A 21,342-nucleotide genomic window follows, 5' to 3' on the forward strand; every position below is an offset into this window, starting at 1 on the left:
TTTTTTGGTTTTTTTTTTTTTGTGTACACAGACAGACAGACAGACAGATGTGTAGGGAACTGAATGGACATAGGCTAATACACTATTAACCAAACGTCTGGGGCTAAAGTCTATCTGTATGACCCCTTGTGCACGTGTATCATCTGTACACTACTAGTACGTCTACTGTTTCTGCTGCATGCATGCATGCATGATAATCATGCTGGATCTCAGCTCGTGAACAGGAGTGAGAGCGTACATGTACTCTGCCTTCGCCTCCAACAGTTTTGCCAAATTTGCTGCTAAGAACAAGGAAAGTGGATGAACATGGGGAAACGAAGGTAAAAGGACAGTGTTTTTTTTAATCGTATATTTCATGTCAGACTGCAAGAACGCTAAAGCCAAAGCCAATAAATAGCTACAATACTGTAGTCTAGTCTGTGCTGGATCATTGTGGTTGGTAATCTGAGTAGAAGTCCGACCCCATTACTTTCGTGTAAGTGACTATAGGCCTAGCGTTATACCGCGCTAGGCCCGGCCTATGCTATAGCTCTTTGAATAGCACTGATTTAAGGGAATCTACATTATTCAGAACAGAGTCAGACATGGAACTCTCTTCTTCTTCTTCTTCTGCATACTACAAACAGAACTCCACAGCTGGGATTGCCTTCCTTCAACATTGAACTTGATTGTACTCTGAGTCTTGGCGCTAGTGTTTATACGAAATTATAGTAGTGTAGTTTTGCAACAGGTGCCTGAATTCTTGAGTAATTTACTAGAAAAAGAACTCTACTGTAAATATTCCAGTTTTAATGGCATAAAATAGACTTCAATTTCTACTAGATAGTACTAGGCAGCTTAGCTGTGAAAACCTTATTCCATCTCTCTCTGGGCTTGTCGTCACTTAAAATCCTAAGAAATGATGGATTTTCAACTCGAAATCAATGGTACACATTTGTTCTCACGGCAGCTCGCAGTACAGCTATAAGTTTGCAGTTGATTGTTGATCTGAATGTAGCGATCCCATGGCCATAGCGATCACATTCTGCTTTTCTATGGTATCTTTAAAAAGACATACTTTTTTTCATTTCCCTCGGCCTGTCCCACGTCTTGTATTGGTTGTTTACAAAGCGGTTGATTGAGGTGTTGAGTGTTCTGTGTTGCATGTGTATGTGTATGTGTGTGTGTGTGTGTGTGTGTTTGAATTAAATAAGAATGAAAGTGGGATTTTATGTCGATCTCCAAAAATGGGGAATTATGAAATTTGGCAGATTAGAAATTAAAGGACAAGTTCACCTTCATAAACATAAGGATTGAGAAAATGCAGCAATATAAGTAAAACACATCAGTGAAAGTTTGAGGAAAATTGGACAATCGATGCAAAAGTTATGAATTTTTAAAATTTTTTTGTTGGAACTGCTGGACGAGGAGACTACTACAGCTTGTGATGTCATATGAGTACAACAGTATAAAGAAAATGCAAAGAAAATTCAACATATTTTCATTTTTTTCGCATAATAAAAGAGCATTTGACTTGCCTCTTTCTAAAGGTAGGGGGAATAATATTACCCATGACATATGTCGGTAACGAGTCAAAGGAATGGGTACTTTTTTCAAAAGATGAAATTTTGTGAAATTCTCTTTATATTTTCCTTATATTGTTGTACACATGTGACATCATACACTGCAGTAGTCTTCTCATCCAGCGGTTACTGCACAAAAAACATCAAAAATTCATAAGTTTTGAATGGATCGTCCAATTTTCCTCAAACTTTCAATGATGTGTTCTACTAATATTGCTACATTTTCTCAATCCTTATGTTTTTACTCAGTCTGATGAAAATAAGATGACTAGCATACACATCACAACACAATAACAAGCTCTTATGATCCACCTTTTATTATCAGTGAGAAAAATGGCTGAAATAAAGTGTGAAGTTCCTACAAATTAAACTAGTCTACAATGTATGTCTTGTAGATGCCTCAAGATATTTGTAGCTCTAGCATGTCTATCATACAGTGTACATGTACATATTGATCTGTTGATATACATTGTACCATGCTGTTTCTCATTGCTTGAATGAATTCACAGGAAAGGAGGACATCAGAAGAAGGCTGAGGACTATGAGTATGATAGCGATGATCCAAGAGCATATGAAAATGAAAAAGTGCCAGATCCAACTTCAAGGGAGTACTTTTATGATGATGTCGATGAATTCCATGCAAACAAGGACAAGATCAATCTTGAGACGGGAGGAGCATTTGAACCAGCAGACAGCTCAGAAAATGAGGTGGGTCAAAATATTATGAGGTCAGGTGTTTTCACCCTTCAGTCCAATCACATACATTGTACAATAACAGTTCCAGTTGTACAACCACAAATAAGTATTTATAAGTGAAAGAAAGCCTGTGGAGTGTGTATAACATGTACAACATGTAAGTCTCGCACTTGTCCCATGATTCATTCTACTAGATAATACATACATGTATCTGTAGGGCTCTAGATAAAAAGTCCTATGATTTGCTTGAATAATTTATGTTTTTTGATAGCTACTGATAGGATACAGTATGCTGCACATGTCCATTAGCAAAAAACTGTTTTAATGGGAATTGAATGGCCCAGCAGTAACTAAAAGACATCAGTTTGCAAGCTGACCAAATGATTAGAATAGAACGAAAAAACACAGAGAAAATGTAAAGAGAGAACTGAAACATTTGGTATTTCTATTAAAGAGGACTGGTTTCTGACCCAGTTGTGGATAGCAGTCTCTGTTTCTTCTTCCCCCCCCCCCCCCCCCCCCCCGGCTACACCCCTGATTTGCCTTGTCCAGACAGTCATTTTCATTATGAAAATTCTTGACATGTAGTTCTTCCTGGTTGATTACAATGGAAATATTGATGTTGTTGAGGTTCTTCTGCTAGACTGCTCTTCTATCCATCAGTGTGATGGGAGATTTGATATCTATTCACCATGTTAGAATATAGATCAAAATGAAAAGTGTCTCTTTTTTTGAGGGGCAAAACCATTTGCAACTTACTTTCTTTTAAAACTATATTTTTGTGTGTTTGCGGGAATGGTATGAGGGATATGCAAACCACTAGCAACTTCCTTTTAAAACTATAGTTTTGTGTGTTTGCGGGAATCGTATGAGGGATTAATCTGATGGAACATTTCTCCCATTTTTTTTCATTTTTTTTTGTCTGTCTGTTGGATCTACTTGAATGTGTATGTATACATGTATGCATCAAATGTATCAAACCATTATTGTTTGAAATGACTATAGATATGTATATACTCTATGATGATGAGAATGGTGATTATAAATCACAACTTTGATGACATTTTGTTTATATATGAGATGATTTCTTGGTATAAAGTTAGCTATCAATGTGTTCATTTACTCTCCCATTTTATTTTTGTTTTAGTATTGAGCATAATGGTATAGTCCATTGATGTGTTCTATGGACTCGATACCATTTCAATATTTACTGTTTAGACTACAATGTATTTTAGTACAGTACAGCAAAATAGCTTTAAAGAGCTCTTGCTACACTGTAGATCAAACAATTTATAAATATTATCATTTATTTAGTTATTCATTGTCTTTGAATTTACTTGAAATCTCCTCTCTATTTTTTTTTATTTTTTGTTTCCTTGTTAGAAGAGCTCAGCAGTACTGTTGTCATTAGATTCCTGTGGGCCATAATAAAGCCCACTAACTGCCACATGTACATGTACATACACTTTGTTCTATTTATTTTTGTCAGGTACCTGTAGTTTATGTACCATAGGAGGAAACAACTCTTAGATGATAAACTTATTTTGCTTTGTCTATACAGGAGGAAATTCTTGGCTGGGATGATGAAGATGATGATGAAGAAGACGCCATCCTGAAGAAACGACTAGAGGAGTTTAGAAGACAAGAGAAGTTAGAAGAAATTGCCAGTGATCTTGAGGAAGACCAGGAGGATGGAGAGGAGGAGGAGGAGGGTGTGTCGTTGTCGTCATGGGGAAAGAGAAAGCAGACTTTCTATGATACTGACTACATTGATGATGATCTTCCAGGTATTGAAAAAAAACCCACTGTATCTGAACTTTTATTCCAGTCTTTGAATGTTATGAAAATCAGTGGACTAAGGTTAAAATGAAAGTGCGCTATTCATACAACTTGTGTTGGATTCACAGCTTATGGTATGCATTAGCCTAGGAGAGATGATTATAATCTACTAGTAGATAAATACTCAAAAGAGCTTTGAGCAGGGAGACGTACATTGAACATTCTGGATGCAAGTCTATGTTGTGAGCTTTCTCTATTTTACTTGAGATCTTCCTACTTCCAAGGCTTTACACTGGTCCTCTGGCTCTCATAACTTTTTATGCCTCCGCCACGAAGTGGTGCCGGAGGCATTATGTTTTCGGGTTGTCCGTCCGTCCGTTCGTCCGTCCGTACGTCCGTACGTCCGTCTGCTTTCGTTTACGCGATAACTTGAGTAATATTGACTGGAATTTTACCAAACTTGGTCCAAGTATAAAGTATGATGGGGCAATTATTTGATAAGATTTTTGGTGAAATCGGCCAAAGGTCAAAGGTCAAGGTCAAATCATGAAATTGATCTGTTTACATGATAACTCAAAACTGGAACGAGCAAATTTCACCAAACTTTGTCGGAGGATGATATATGATGGGGCAATTACTTGATTAGTTTTTTAGTGAAATCGGACAGAGGTCAAAGGTCAAAGATCAAGGTTAAATCGTAGAATTTATCTGTTTACATGATAACTCAAAACTGGATGAAGCAGCTTTCACCAAACTTGGTCCAAGGATGATGTATGATGGGACAATTAGTTGAGTAGATTTAAGTGACATTGGCGAGAGGTCAAAGGTCAAAAGGTCAAGGTCAAATGCTAAAAATGTTGCTATTTGTCCCATATCTATGCAATGCCCAAAGGTATTTTCTTGAAACTTAGTGTAGACATGTACTACTGCGTAGAGATTCTCCAGAGAGTTTCATGTCATAAGGTCAAAGGTCAAAAGGTCAAAGGTTAGGTGAAAATGTTGCAACATCACTTTTCTCGCAAATGGTTCAATGTATCTTCATGGAACTTGGTACATACGCGTACTGACTGGCAGGGATTATCTAGGGAATTTAGGGGTCATGGGTCGATAGTCAGGGGTCAAAGGTCAAGGTCAACTCCTCAAAATTTTACTATTTCCCTCATATGCTAATAAATGCAATGCTTGCATTATTAGTTTAAAAACTTAATATATACATGCATTACCTACTGGAGATTCTCTGGGAAATTTCCAGCCAGAAGGTCAAAGGTCAAAGATTAAGAGTCAAAGGCCAGGTTTCAATGCCCCCCAAAACATCTATTTTGTACTGTAATTACACTCTTTCTTCATACCTTGGAAATTACTCAATGCATAAACTTATAAAAGGGTGTGCAGAAGTCAAGTAAAAATTCTCAATTCCCTAAATATGTGTACCTGCACTCTTAGACAATTATAGCAAACCCAGTTCAAGGAAAGTGAACATTCAAGATATTTCTGACAAACCTGTCATTTCAATATTTTGCCAGTTATGTGAAACTGTCATCACACATTGTGAAGACATTGTACTATACACCTATTGGGAGAATCATGCATTATGGCGGAGGCATCAGTCGCCATAGCGACATTTCTAGTTTTTGTTTGTTTTATGCCTGCACCATTGAGGGCGTTAGAAGCAATCTTACTTCTTTTTATCAGTGATGTAATTGAGGAAATCATATTGAGCAGTAAATTTGTTTACAAACATTAGACTGAGTGTAGTTGATGAACTTCAAACCATGCTGTTTGGCTTGTTGCCATGGTGATGGTATGATATGATCTCCAGGTTTGGACCAAGCTGAGGAGGAGGCCCAGCAGGAGGAAGAGGAGAAGGAGGCTCTGGCCATTCAAACCAGGATGGCTGAGGCTCTGGAAGAAGAAGATTTTGGCCTGGAAATATTCAAGGTTTGACTAACCTCAGATGTAGCTGGAGATCACCCTATCATACAAGTATGTGACCGTGCATCACAAAACCAACAAAAGGTTGCACTCACTTGATTTTGTGTGAGGATTAAAAATAGGTGAAATTGGTCAACCCAGCCAATCTTGATTTTTAAAAACTTTTTCTGAAAGAATAAGTCTTCTACATTTTACCAAAGTTACTCAGTTTGGGATCATAAAATGAAAAGGATTTTTTTAGCAGTCTTTCTCGTACACTTTGGTAGAATAGTGTGATTAGGTTTTACTTTAAGAGTCCCCTTTTCATTTCTTAAAAAAAACCCTATCCATACTTTTTGATTTTTCACTCTAATAACTTTGGAAAGGACGGTGCTACTGCTTTGAAAGTTGGCATTAATCATCTATAGAATGTGTTCGTAAAGCATGCTCAATCTCAGATTAATCTGATAATCTCTTCATTGTTCTTGCTCCAGTGGTTTACATCCCGTCTTTTGTTCCATTCATGGCACAGCTAGCACAGCTTGGTAAAGATTAAGCACTTGAATAGACGCTGTACTTCAATGCCTCTTTCCAGAGTGTGTGCTTTCTTTCCAATATCAGATAGCTTTGGAGAGTCTATTTGAATTGAGTAATCCATCATTTTAAAACTTAGGGTCTGCTCTTAACGAAAAATCCATGTCTGGCGACTTTTTGTTGGCTTTGTGGTGCAGGGTCACATATACCAACATACATGTACATTGTATACCAGTATTTCAGAGAAAGGGAAAGAGGTAGAATCTTCAGGTAAAGAAATTGCACTACCAATTGTATGATTCCAATAAAATGAGATAAACTAGCAAAAACAAAAGAGGGGTCAATGCATTAATTCATTTTCCAAAAGGCCAATTTATGGAAATTACAAAACAGTGATACACTGCCATGCTGTTCATTATGATTTTTGTTTTTGCTGATGACACAAGAATTGTATGGTTGCAGTAACTTTATTTCATTAGCAATTTTCTCAAGGATGATTCTTCCGCCTGCTAAAAATGGAGAGAAAGGCAGCACAAGTGCTGATTTGAAGAAAATATTTCTGCATCTTTTCACAAACACTCATTTAAAAAAAAAAAAAAAATCTTCTCATCAAATCTCTTAAGTTCCTGTACTACCTACATATGTGTACCAGGCTGACTACTATTTGCCATATATGTAGCGAGTCTAGTTTTTTTGCGAATTGGGACTTCTCAACTATTTCGCGTGTGATTAAATTTGCGATTGTAGAGTACTGTACTGAATGGGGAAAATGTATGCGAGCACGTCTCATTTATGTCAGGATTAGAGTTAATCTTTTTGTGTGTTTTAAATTCAGGAATAGCACCTGATTTGCAAAATTTTTGAAAATAAAGACATTGTGAAATTTTTGGCGTATACAGGAACAATTCAGTGAAAAATAGAAGCTGGAATGAAATGTAATGTTCAATAGTCACATTAATTTACAGATACAAGGGCAGCATGCAGAGAAGGTGTCCAAAGATGAGAAACTTGAAGAGAGCAAAGTTGCCAAGGATCTCAGCAAGTTGTCTAAACGAGAAAAGCTGGATGTGAGTATTAACCATCAGTTGTCTTCTGTATTCCTTTTTTTTTTTTTTTTTGAGTGTGTGAACCATCATATTGCAGTTCTCTCGTACATGCATAACTCTTGTATGCTATGAACCAAGAGAAGTTTGATTTTTGTAAAATGTATTTTTAATCTAAGAAGTTGCTGTGCACAGAAACCCCATATTGTCAGATTATGAATGAATAAATGGTACACAGAGCACACATAATATTCTTTGACTTGTCAAAAATGGACCACTTCCCAATGTGGTGCAAAGGCATCTAGCTTTCACTTGATTGTAAACTGGTCCAAAAGTAGACCGTACCAGAAGTTGACAAAGAAGAGTGCGGGTAACACACACTACATCGTAACATGTTACCACTCTGACTAGAGTCCATAAATAACTTGTGATGTACATTTACTGTATGCTGTCTTGACAGAGCGCTTGCATGCTCCCGATGTGACATGTTATGGTACGGTTTGGTTTGCTTTTGAGCACTTGAACATGGCTTATAGTACAAGACAGTCTCATTGATGAGATTTTATGTGGCATACCAAACATGAGAGTCAAAGTGTATTTGAGAGAATCCCAAACTTCAGCCTTGACTTGGTTTAAGCCTCTCATTTACATACTGTACTCTCATTGAAAAGAGAAGGAAGCTGAGATTAGTGAGCACATGTCTGCTGAAGTATTACAACAGAGGACAGCATTCCCTTATATAGAGTGATATCAATATACAGATTTGTATTTCATGTAAACAAGCATTTGTGCTGCGAGGTGCACTATAATAGTAAGACCTTTGTTTCTAGCTGAATGCATCATTGTGGCTCTTGTGTAATTTAGTATATTCAGTCACAAGGGTAGATTTATTGATAGATATAAAAAAACAAATAGAGCATGTGACAACTGTTTTTTTTACACTGTACTAATGACTCCAAATGCTGTTGTGATAAATTGTGTTAATTGGACCCATGTTGTCAAGCAAGTTACTAACAATCATGGCAACATGATGTGATTTAAGTTTTATTGCACCTAGGCCTGAACCAGCTAGCTACATATATTTTCTTTTTTCTCTGATCAGTTCATTTATCATAAGTTCTGATACTCAAATTGAAAAAGTTTGTAATAGCAACATTAGGCAAAGTTGACAACAGGTTGCTTTTGATTATTACTCGCTAAAGAAAAGTGAAACTTATATGTGTAAACTTCATTTGCCTTCTCAAAAACAGATCTTGAAGAAGGAGTCTCCAGAATTTCTCCAACTTGCAGCAGATTTCAAACTCAGGGTGGGTATCTCAATACATTTGTTATCACCTCCCAACTCATTGTGGCAATTGATTTTTCACTTGCTTTAAGTCTTCCACATCACCACCTTCTTCTTCTTCTTCGTCTTCTTCTTCTTCTTCTTCTTCTTCTTCTTCTTCTTCTTCTTTTTCTTCTTCTTCTTCTTTTTCTTTTTCTTCTTCTTCTTCTTCTTCTTCTTCTTCTTCTTCTTTTTCTTCTTTTTCTTCTTCTTCTTCTTCTTCTTCTTCTTCTTCTTCTCCTTCTTTTTGCATATGAAGCCTGCTGCTACACTGATCACTGATCAAAGTAGAAGTCATGTAGATAAATGTTGCTGAGCATACAGGCAAGATAACAAGCAAAATTTATTTAGATGTAGTGCAAAAACTGTTGGACTTGTTACATTTATTTTTTTTGTATAATAAGATACCTCTGATTATAACTCATTGTCTCTTCTCGGCACACTAACCAAGATTGAATCATTTCTTAAAACTTGTAGGTAGAACATGTCCAAATATGTGAGGTCTACACCATTTTGATTTGGAATGGATGCTGATGTACAGTGTGCACAGTGCTCTGTATTACAAACAGAAATGTAACAAACTTTTATACTTTTGTAGTGCCAAAATGCACTGATGTTACACTTCTTGCATTCATTGTACAATGTAGGTTCTTCATTGATATTCTGGTTGTCAACAGATATGTATGTTGTGAAGTAGTCGGTCTCTTTGAATTCATTTCATGTTTTGTCATCAGATGTTTTGATCTGGCTGTAATAAATGTACACTGTCCTCTTTTTTATTTATTTTTTGTTAATTCTCTCCAGTCTTTGGCTACATGAGTACATTGATGATACATTGAATGCATTAAACAACCATAGAAGCAACACATTTTACTAGTCCCCATAAAGCAGTGTTATGACCAATGGATTATGCAAATTTTGAAACTTTAATGCTATTGGAATTATGTATTTGGTCCAGAAAAAAAAGTAATGATTTCTTGTCACAAAAACTGTTATCTGTGGTTTCTCGGTATACATTGTATAGTATATGTAGTATACTGGTAGTAGGCCTACCCGTATAATGTTCTCTGTAGTACTTGGAAAGTCCTATAGTCCATTGGTGTGTATGTACTGCAAAGCTTATCATTCGAATTGAATTTCACTTTCTGTGAAATTACCAATATTTTTAGCTCACATGAGCCAAAGGCTCAAGTGAGCTGTTGCGATCGCTCCTCGTCTGGTGTCCGTCGTGTGTCATGCGTTGTCCGGCATCTGTCGTGCGTCGTGCGTAAACTTTTTACATTTTCCTCTTCTTGAGAACCCCATGACCGATTTTCACCAAACTTGGCAGGTAGCATCCCTAGGGGGATAGGATCTCAACATGTTCAAATGGGCACCATGCCCCACCTGGGGGCTGCCAGGGGGCCCAAACCCACTAAAATTAAGGAATCTTAAAAAAAAAAAAAAATCTTCTTCTCTAGAACCAGAAGTGATATGACTTAGTTAATAATATAAGTTAGTACATTGATGACTGTAGTTTCAACTTTGTTCATGGCGGAATCAGGGCCCCCCCCCCCCTTGAGACCCAGGGGAGGGGGTGGGGAGGGGTCCTAATGGGGCCCAAATTGTACATTTTCATCTTCTTCTTTGAATACCAGGGATACCATTTATGTCATCAAATGGACATCATGCCCCAAGCTCTCAAAGCTGCCCTTGCCCCAAGTTTCTAATGTTCTCAGGTAAGAGTCTGCAAGAATGCATGGAAAGTGAACTTGCGATACTCAAGTGAGCGCGTGACCCCCGGTCTCTTATTTTTAATGATTGTTGTTTTCATTTCAGATGAGTGAGCTGGTGGATCGCCTTGAACCCCTCCTTACACTCATAAAGGAAGGGACCATTGATAAAGATTCAGACGTTGCCCATTACATCCACACCAAATACCAGTTGTACCTGTGGTAAGGTCATTCTACTTTTATCATCTCTATTGTCTAATGAAGGTGACTGTGATTTGACAGTTGACAATCTGTGTAAAATTTTCTCTACATGGGAAAAACCTTTTACAAAGTTTTGATGGAAATGATTATTTTCAAAAAACAACCCTCCCCCCCCCCAAAAAAAAATAAGATGCAAGAAACTCTGTACAATGTTTGTTTGTTTGTTTGTTTTTTAAAGCTATGACCGGTATTCAATGCTACAAAGCCATGAACAAAGACCTGTGTTGTTTAGCAACACCTGAAACATAGTTCATGGGGCTAAGCTGGTGATAAAAGTCACTAGATGAAAGTACAGTCAAAAACTATTTTACTTTTCACATTTTCCTTCCTTTTCAGTCATCATGAAGCATGTTCTTTCTGTTGCAAATCATTTCATTTTTAAAGTAATAAGAGTTAAGGTACATGTAGTCTGTTGAAGATCAAGTGATGCAACAGGATTGATCGACTTTATATTCCTCTCACAGCTACTGTATGAATATCAGCTTCTACATGGTCCTGAAAGCAAAGCAGGCAGCTGTAAGATCTCATCCAGTCATTGCAAGAATCTTGGCCTTTAGAAAGGTAACACAATATTCTTGTTATTCATCTATCTATTGATCACTGAGACAAGGTTAGGGTGAAGTGACTTACCTGAGTTATATCCATCCAAACTGTTGGTGCAAGATGCAGTCAGCCAAGCAGTCAGTCAATCCAGATGAGTCATTAGGAGGAACCCTCAGGATAGGGAGAGTAATTGCCTCTGGATATATTGTCAGCACTATTGATAGAATCTGCTTTGAAACTGTCTGTCATAAACTTAGTGGAGTCCTGCAGAAACCCACTCCCAACAACCACCAAGAGATGAAAACTTGTGTGTCTTTTCACTTCTTGGAGCATGTTTGTCTTCCCATTTATCTTGCAAGATACCAGCAAGATACAAATGACATTATTGACAAAAGTTGAGCTGGTTCTGACAGTGTCAAGGGTTGGACAATATAATCATACCAGATGTACTCTGCAATGTATGCTCCCGTACAAGCCTGGTGTATTGAACAAAGAATGTCCAAATAGTTGAGTGACATGTCTGCTGTTAGAGACAGTTTTTTATAGACAATGTAGTACACACTTGGATTTTGCCCTCAATATTAATTCATTGTCTTTTGTTTCATTTTGCCCATTCATCAGACATCAGACATGTGTATTTAGTCAAATTCACAAAGAACTTGACTCATACAGTGGGAGATGTTTCTCTTTAGATTGTGTCATTAAGAGCCAATATGCATTCTTTGCAAAGGCCCATGATGAGAAACTGTGCTAATGAGGGACTTCTAGCTGTAAAAGTACAAACTGCTACATTCCCACAGCTTATCTCTGAACTTGAGCCTGTTGAGAAGAAACTAAGAGATGAAATTGATTCTTGTCTGGATGGAGAGAAGACACCAGGTGTAGATGACAGTGGCCCAGCTCAGAGGAGAGATAATAGAAGAGAAAAGAGTAAGTCTTGACTTTATTTATACTGGTACTGTACATAGCGACAAGAGATCCCACTGAGGCACTGACAGTGGTTTGAGGTTTAATGGTAACGTGATATTCAGAACTTTTTAAAGAACACAAACACAGCAACACGGAAATAGAGACATTTAACACAGCTGCACACACACACACACACACACACACACACACACACACACACACACACACACACACACAAGCTACTCAAACTGTAATACTGGTTCCTCGTTACTTCTTGTTCTGCGATATGGGTTGATGTGAATATTTTCATCATGATGTACATGAAGAAGAAAATGTTTTGTCTAGATGGATTGTCTGGTGATTGTTTAGATTGATGAGAAATGATTGATAGAATTGAAGGCAAGCCATGTGATCTCATTTACCTGGACTCCAGGGGCATGCCAGATGAAGAAAAGCTCAGATGATTTTGTGAGTTAGATGTTTGTAATCATATAATCCAACATTGACAGACTCATCAAAAAAGTTCTAAATGTTGTTGTTGTTTTTTCTTTTTTTTTTACAGAGGTTTGGAGGTTTGTCAATTAAAAATAGAAATATATAACCCTGAGAAAAAAACAAAACAAAACTGAAGACAGATGTGTCTACAATTTGAAATACAACCACAAAACATGAATGAAAGAAATGTAATAGGAAAAAAAGAAAACAATAGCATGACTTATGATAATTATGATCACAACATGACTGATGATATATGACCATAACATTTATGAGTGACAAAATTCAGTTCATTGGTAGTAAAAAAAAAATTGTGGAAAGTTTTTCAGTTTTTCAGGTTTTCAGTGCCTGAAGTAGAGACTGCATAGAGAATAAATTTTTTACCTAACTAATGATTGTGTGTGTAGGGGCAAAGAAATTTTTATTTGTTGTTGCTTTTTCTGACTTTGTCTTTGTCTTCAGTGAAGAGGAAACAAGAAGGCACTGTGCCAGATAGAGACCACCCAGCACCATCAAAGGTAAAATATTATCAAAGTTATCACCTAATACCATCAAACATAAAACATACTGTAAAACCAGAAACAGTTGTGGTATGAAACTTTTGCTGACATTTTTATGCCTCCGCCACAAAGTGGTGCCGGAGGCATTATGTTTTCGGGTTGTCCGTCCGTACGTCCGTTCGTACGTCTGTCCGTCTGTACTTACGTCCGTCCGCATTCGTTTACGCGATAACTTGAGTAATATTGACTGGAATTATACCAAACTTGGTCCAAGTATAAAGTATGATGGGGCAATTGATTAGATATTGGGTGAAATCGGCTAAAGGCCAAGGTCAAAGGTCAAGGTCAAATCATGAAATTGTATCTGTTTACGCGATAACTCAAGACTGGATCAAGCAAATTTCACCAAACTGTGTTAGAGGATGATGTATGATGGGACAATTACTTGATAGTTTTTGAGTGAAATGGGACAGAGGTCAAAGGTCAAAGATCAAGGTCAAATCCTAAAATTTATCTGTTTACGTGATAACTCAAAACTGGATGAAGCAACTTTCACCAAACTTGGTCCAAGGATGAAGTATGATGGGCAATTAGTCGAGTAGTTTTTTAGTGAAATTTGCAAGGGGTCAAAGGTCAAAAGGTCAAGGTCAAATATTAAATTGTTGCTAATTCCCCCATATATCTATGCAATGCTCAAAGGTATTTTATCAAAACATAATGTGGACATGTACTACTGCATAATGATTCTCCAGAGAGAGTTTCATGTCATGAGGTAAGAGGTCAAAAGGTCAAAGGTCAAGTGAAAATGTTACAATTTCACTTTTCTCGCAAATGGTTCAATGTATCTTCATGGAACTCGGTACATATGCATGCATTGACTGGCAGGGATTAGCTAGGGAATTTAGGGGTCATGGGTCAATAGTCAGGGTCAAAGGTCAAGGTTAACTCCTTAAAAATTACTTTTTCTTCGTACCTTGAAAATTATTCAATGCATAAACTTATATGGGGGTTGGTTAAAGGTCAAGTAAAAATCCTCAAGTGACAATTCCCCAAATACTTGTACATGAACCTGCACTCTCAGATAATTAAAGCAAACCTAGTTCAAGGAAAGTGAACATTCAAGACATTTCTGACAAACCTGTCATTTTAATGTTTTTGTCAGTTATGTGAAACTGTCATCACACATTGTGAAGACATTTTTCTATACACCTATTGGGCGAATCATGCACTATGGCGGAGGCATACCAGTCACCATAGCGACATTTCTAGTTTTTTTCTTTCAACATGAAACTTTTGCAAATTGCCACTGACATTCAATGCATCTTGTAGAAAACAAAAATTTTGCATGCATTTTACTTTCACAAATTTCGTCTCCTTGCAAAATTTTCAAGTGTCATGTACATATATGCGAAAATTTAATTTTGCAGTAAATAAATAAATGTACCACCTAATACAGTATTCATCGCATAATCGGGCATCTGATAATCGGGATCCTCGCTTAAATGATATACGCTTCCCAGAAACATTTCCAATGCATGTTATTTTCACTGGATAATCGGGCGGGGACCTCTGATAAACGGGACAATTTTTCTTCAAGCGATCTTTGATTTTGTTAATATTTTACACAAAAAATCTACCAAAATACCACAACAATAATTTCAAAAATTCCGTATCAGTTGTCGTTTACAACAAACTTACAAAGCAAGCTTCGGATTGGTGTTTTTTGACCTCCGTCCGTCCAGTACACGTACATGTATCCATGTCATTGCAAAGCACATGCCTTCACGAACATTCTCCTCCCCTACATAAGCAAAGCCATGTGCTCGCTTGCAATTCCTACTCGACTCACATCCAATAAAAAACATGCCTCATACAGCCCAGGCTGTGTGCGTTGTTTAATCTCAGTCATACACTCTGAGGGCAAAGTCCATTGTTATCGCGCGCCTTCGTATCTTGTTATCTACTGTCTTTGGTTTCAACTTTCAATACAGCTGTACACTGTGATCTGTGTGTACGTCACAATCTTCCTCAGTTGTGACTGGGCAAAAGTTACGTGATTGAAATGAGGGCTATGAACAGTTACATATTCAGTGAAATGGGGGAGAGAGTGGGAGGGAGAGCGTGAAACATGCGAAGGGTTCAATGTATGTGCGAATACGTAACGTTTTATGAATCTAGACTATGAGCTGACATTGATTACGTATACACGCGTGTTTGACAGAAGAAGAATCGAACCCGGTTGCGATTACTCTACATCATTGCAAGAATGCAGGGAGAGCTGGAGGGTCGCGCCGAGGGGTAGCGTGTTGTGTATTCATGTACATGTACAGTACGTCAGTATGCATGTGTGTGTGTGTGTGTGTGTGCACTACATGTACATGTCGTATGCCGTTAGTGTATGGTGAGTACTCATCGCGAAATCGGGCACCTCGCTTAAAGGGGCCGTGTTTGCTACTCCCAACCTGTCCCGATTATGCGATGAATACTGTACCATCAAAGGTAGAACATAAATCACGATACTACGTAATACCATTACAGGTGAAGTACAAATAAAGGAACCACTCAGCACCATCAAAGGTCAAAAACACAAAAAGGACCAACTGTCACCCTTTACAAACATGCTATATTTCCACATTTATTTATTTTACACATCATTGCCGTAATAAAAGTTTCTACTGTGAAAAGAGGATCAAACTGAAATGCAGCATATTCTTTATGGTATTAAAATGAACTTCTTCTTTCTCTCTCTTTCATCAACCTTATCATGAGTTGAGGAATCTTTCAAAGTAATGACAGTAAAACAAATCAATGACATGTACATGTATACCCCAAAAAGCTGATGGTGTTGTTAATTGTGAGAAACCATTCACAAAGCTTTTCCCTGACATTTTTACCCAACATCTCAGAAAACTGCTGGTAATCCACACCTGTCAGAGGAGGAACTTAAGGCCTTGGAATACTACAGGAGTGTAGCTTGCAGACAGCAGGAGAAGAGAGCAAAGATGGCTGATGATGGGTAAAGTCATGTTTGGAAGGATGTACAAAAAAACGGAAAAAAAAAAAAACAAACAAACAAACAAACACATGTAGGCAGAGACAGTCTTTGGTAGTGGTAGAGATATAAACAGATACATATGATGTAGAAAGCAATGTAGTCATGAAATCAATGACAGACAGTCATATCAATATAACAAGAAACTAATGGCTCTGTTCTCGTACAGGCCTTACTCCTACTTGTTAGCCTTGTGAAAAAGTGTTTCTTTGTTGCCATGGCAACCCATAAAAGTGATTGAGATGAGCTTTCTTGAAATAAAATCAAAGCATCGACAATGTGATAAGAATAGTTGCTCAATTGTTGGCTGCCTGTCCATCACAGCTGCCCATGCTGTGTTCACTTTTGTAAATCAAGTACATTTTATTTTTGTCTAAACAGAAATTAAAACACTTAAATCAGCGTTGTGTTTAATCCAGTACAGCTTACATTCAATGTCTTTGATTCATACTACATGTGAGTGTATGTATATTGTTTCTTTCCTTTCTACTCTCTGTACCCAGAGAGCCTGATGATGATGATGAGGAGGAGGAAGAGGCAGAGGAAGGCAAGAGAGGAATCACTTATCAGGTGAAGTCAACAAAAACAATAACTACAGCAAACCCCTCTTCTTGATCCATGCTGTAATCAACATTTGACTAATATAACTCAGCATCCAAATATGCACTTTATTTGATATACTCATGAAAAAAAAAAATATGCCCTACAGTGGCTGCTAGGAATGGTTGAGAAAGTGATGATTTATGGTTACACACAGAATAAAATCAGTGATTATTGTAAACTCTGTGCAAGTGGCAGAAACAATTCTTGTGAAGTGAGTTTAACCCTAAAAAGGCCGGGGGGGGTTGAATCAACCCCCCCTCGACATTTTTCGCGACTTCTCCGCCGCGCGAAATTTTTTGACCGCGCCGTTCGCTGACTTTTTACTTTGAAGTCTCGCGCATCTTTTGACACCATTTTCGCGAAAAACGTGCATACCGTTAGGACGCTGCATAACGTTTTATACATGCCTGTCAGACCGATAATGGCTCAAAAACATGATTTTGTGTGTAAAGTCTATGCAAATTGAGTTTTCTCTTCTTATTCATAAAGATATGATTATTTTCACTTTTATCGGCTGAAACTAATTAATTTTAGCATAATTATGCTTGATATAGGTTCTGTCATAAATTTTGCGGAAAAAAATTGTAAAACAAAAGGTCGAAAAAACAAAGAAATACATAAGAAATTCATAAAACAATAAAATACATAAGAAATTGATTTTGATACCAAATTTTTTTTGCAAGTACATTGTTAGGAATGCTACAAAGAATGTTCTCACCAAAAATTAGGATTCTAGGAGCTTTAATTTCTGATTTAGAGCAAAATGTATGATTTTATGCATATATTAGCATAATTAATCATTATGACAAAAATTTCCATTTCTTTTTGTATAGCTTGGTAGATTACGCCACAGGTAATGCACGTGCCAAATTTCATGGCGATTGCGCGATCGACGGCCGAGATTTTTTTTGGGGGGGGTTGAATCAACCCCTCCCCGGCCACAGAACACCCAAAAAAGCCCGGCCTGGTTAGGGTTAAGGCCTGATGGGTGGGGAGACAAGCTGGCTTCACTGACTTACTGTAAAAGTGGACGTTTTCATCGTGTTGAAATTTTCATGCATTTTATGCAACAAGAAACTAGCTTGAAAATAAAAGCACACGAATATCTTTGCTTACTCTATTTTGCAGTAGTTGATGTCTTGATTCCGTGGAATTAAGAACTCATAGAACTCTTCTCATCTGGCCAAGCGTGAAAAATTACTCAAGCAAAAATATAAACTTTTACAGTAATCTTTATTCTCTGCCAACCAGGGTACATTTAAAAGTCAAAACTGGTGCAGGTCTGCTGGAATAGAATTGCCCATCAGGGAGTATGCGCACCAAAGCATACGCTAATCAGTAACTGTCAACTCCTGTCAAGATTCTCACCTGTATACAAGGTTGTATGTTCTGGCATAAAGATTAAATGATAGAACTGTACACAATTCTTTATGGATATTCCTGAATATATCCTAGTTTGGCCAGCTTCCCATCGCAATGTGTCTCCATGCTACCAGCTCTTTAACAGAGTAATGTGGCTGTAATATTGGCCAGATTATGCACAGCCTGAAGTGTTATTGAATTTTGGCTCTGAAAAGCCATCTGAAATTTCAAATCAACTTTTGATAACTTCTGATGAGTAGTAATAGCTGAAATTGTGAATCATGCAATTAATGTCAAAGTGATCAAAAAGCACATGAGCTGTTTAAACAGGAAAGGTTGAACCAGTAGATTCACATTGTATACAGTATATAAAGTATAGTAAGTACAAGGATGCATCTGTGAAGTAATTCATTTCAGAGAAAGGAATGTGTTTTCAGGCAAGGAAGAAACTTTTTTATGACTGTTGTAGTAATCCAATGATTTATAATTTCTTCCATCAGATTTCTAAGAACAGGGGACTGACGCCACACAGACGAAAAGAGCTGAGGACTCCAAGAGTGAAACACAGAATGAAATTTAAGAAGGCGAAAGTCAGGAGAAAGGGACAGGTAAGTCTTGCTGAGCAGCTGAATTCTGCTGCATTGAGATAATAAGAGTTTACATTTACCAACATGAACAAGATGAATTCAGTGCTAGAGAACAAGAAAATATTTGTAACAGGATATCACAGTATGCACACTATGCAGTATCAGTTTGTGTGGTGGAGGTATTAGCCCTATTGAATGCAGGAGCCCATAGTTTTGGAAGTCCCTATTATCCTGTTCCTTGCGCAATTCTCTGAGACCTTCAATGCCCCCAAACGAGATTTGTTGTTGTTGTTGTTGTTGTTGTGCAGGTCGTAAGGTTGGTTACTAAATCCACCTGTGCGAAAGCAGTTAAGTGGTGCAATGTTCAGCGTATCCTCTATCCATGGTCAACTACCATATGCCAGCAAACAGTGAAAATATCAATCGGGTGCAAGGTATCAATAAAGCGTATGCTGATGGGCTCACACACTCTTTTGTTAGACACAAAAGAGGCACCTGAATGGGGCCAGCAAAAATCAAAATATACTGAGCTCAACCTTGATCGCTATGTACATCTTCATACAAGTTTTGTAGCAAAACAAGCCCACGCTTCATTGGAAAAAGTTAAATTACACAATGATACACACAGATTACAGGTTTTGTACAGAAAGAGATCAGATATTGAGAGAGGAAACTCTAATCTTTTTATAAAAGCCATTTTTCTGGGCAGCATAACACAAATTTCCATGAATTTAGGCCACAAGTGCAGAGAGTCATGTCTACATTTTAGGAAACTGGTATACCAGGTTCCAGTATATCAGTTTTATGCCATAAGGATTGGGTTTTATATTCTAATAGTGTACAGAAGCCATTCTTTCCCTCTCCCTTGCCTGTGAGTTCAGTACTTTTCCCTCTCCCTTGCCTGTGAGTACACAGAGTTCAGTACTTTTTCCTCCACCTTTCTTTGCACAGGTTCGTGAGGCCAGAACAGAACTACATCGCTATGGAGGAGAAGCTTCAGGCATTCGATCAGGAGTCATCAAAAGCATCAAGATTAAATAACTGTGGAGTATCTAACCATTTTTAATGAGGTTGTTCATTGATAGATTCAAACACCTCCAATAATCAGTGCGGTGTTACAAGTAGCTGTACTTGCAAGTCTTATCAGTGTACATTATCATTGCAGTTATGCCCTTTCTTGGTGAGAGGATTATCAACGATCACTTTGGAGACTTTCATTTTTTTTTTTTTTTTGGACATAGTAGATATTTTTATTGCAAGAACCTTGTTACGTGTCAGATTTACATTTTGCAGTTCAATAAAATAAAACTGCTTCTTTATCGCTAGGTTACTCCATGCACCAAGTGTTGGATTTGTTTCAAGGTAGATGTGATGACCTGACTGGTGTAGAACCTTTCAAAGTTTTATAATAGCCACTTCTCTCCCAGGAACAGCTTTTTAAGATGTACATGTATCTAATAACGTCTGGACAATATTACACACTCAATATGTAATGTGGTCTTTGTACAAGCCTTCTCACTGTAATACTTGTGAGAGAAACAAGCTAAGTTTAGCCAACAATGGAAGACAAACCCCAGTGGGAGAGCCTTGGAACATCCTTCCAGATTTGAAGAGTTTCATTGCAAAGAGGACTATGCACCATTGTAAAGCAATTTATAGTTAATCCAAAAGGGCAAGATAAAATCTTTCCAGTGGTACTTCACTTGTATTCTTGAAGTTATGATTGAAAATTATTTTTTGTTTTTTAGCAGAATTAATCACAAATACGCCTATAGAATGAAGTTAAAGGACAAGTTCACCTTCATAGGCATGTGGGTTGAGTGAATGCAGCAATATTAGTAGAACACATCAGTGAGAGTTTGAGGAAAATCCGACAATCCGTTCAAAAGTTATGAATTTTTAAAGTTTCTGCTCAGTCATGGCTGGATGAGAAGACTACTGTAGCTTGTGATGTCACATGAGTACAACAGTATAAAGAAAGAATAAAGAAAATTCACCTTATTTTCACTTTTCTCGCATAACAAAAGAACACTTGACTTCTCTCTTTCTGAAGGCAAGGGGAATAATATTATCCTTAACATACATCAGTAACAAGTCCAAGAAATGTGCACTTTATTCAAAAAGTAAATTTTTGTAAAATTCTCTTTTTATTTTCATTATATTGTTGTATGCATGTGACATCACACACTGTAGTAGTCTTCTCATCCAGCAGTAATTGCGCAGATACTTAAAAGATTCATAACTTTTGAATGGATTGTCGGATTTTCCTGAAACTTTCACTGATGTGTTCTACTAATATTGTTGCATTCACTCAATCCACATCTACATGAAGGTGAACTTGTCCTTTAATGACAAGCTCGTTTTTTGTCATAAAATCCTTAATTTCTTACCTTATGCCTTTTGATTACTGAATCTTGCTATTGGCATTTGTTAGCATAAAATTACAACCAGTCAGCCCATCTCTGTTCC

At 37.4% G+C, this 21,342-nt stretch overlaps 1 protein-coding gene across 1 annotated transcript; it reads left to right on the plus strand.

Moving 5' to 3' along the window:
- Positions 1–238: 238 nt before the first annotated feature.
- On the plus strand, positions 239–20,000 carry LOC139735975 (something about silencing protein 10-like). The gene is made up of 14 exons (XM_071646730.1): positions 239–320; positions 2,072–2,270; positions 3,820–4,045; positions 5,857–5,975; positions 7,448–7,549; positions 8,776–8,832; positions 10,668–10,783; positions 11,287–11,383; positions 12,166–12,295; positions 13,232–13,359; positions 16,176–16,285; positions 16,825–16,891; positions 18,787–18,894; positions 19,825–20,000. Exons 1-14 carry the CDS (start codon positions 301–303, stop codon positions 19,912–19,914), a joined length of 1,569 nt encoding a protein of 522 aa, XP_071502831.1. The 5' UTR covers positions 239–300; the 3' UTR covers positions 19,915–20,000.
- The last annotated feature ends 1,342 nt before the right edge of the window (positions 20,001–21,342 follow it).

The sequence above is a fragment of the Diadema antillarum genome, unplaced genomic scaffold (assembly GCF_040938485.1).
Source record: "Diadema antillarum isolate AM-2024a unplaced genomic scaffold, OU_Dant_1.0 seq00000616_RagTag, whole genome shotgun sequence".
NCBI lineage: Eukaryota > Metazoa > Echinodermata > Echinoidea > Diadematoida > Diadematidae > Diadema > Diadema antillarum.

Bases quoted from the DNA above. Each gene is read 5' to 3' on its own strand.
- LOC139735975 (XM_071646730.1), top strand. From the start codon at position 301: ATGAACATGGGGAAACGAAG. The intron at 5,976-7,447 runs GTTTGACTAACC...ATTAATTTACAG, and splicing joins TTGGCCTGGAAATATTCAAG to ATACAAGGGCAGCATGCAGA. The intron at 13,360-16,175 runs GTATGAAACTTT...CCAACATCTCAG, and splicing joins TAAAACCAGAAACAGTTGTG to AAAACTGCTGGTAATCCACA.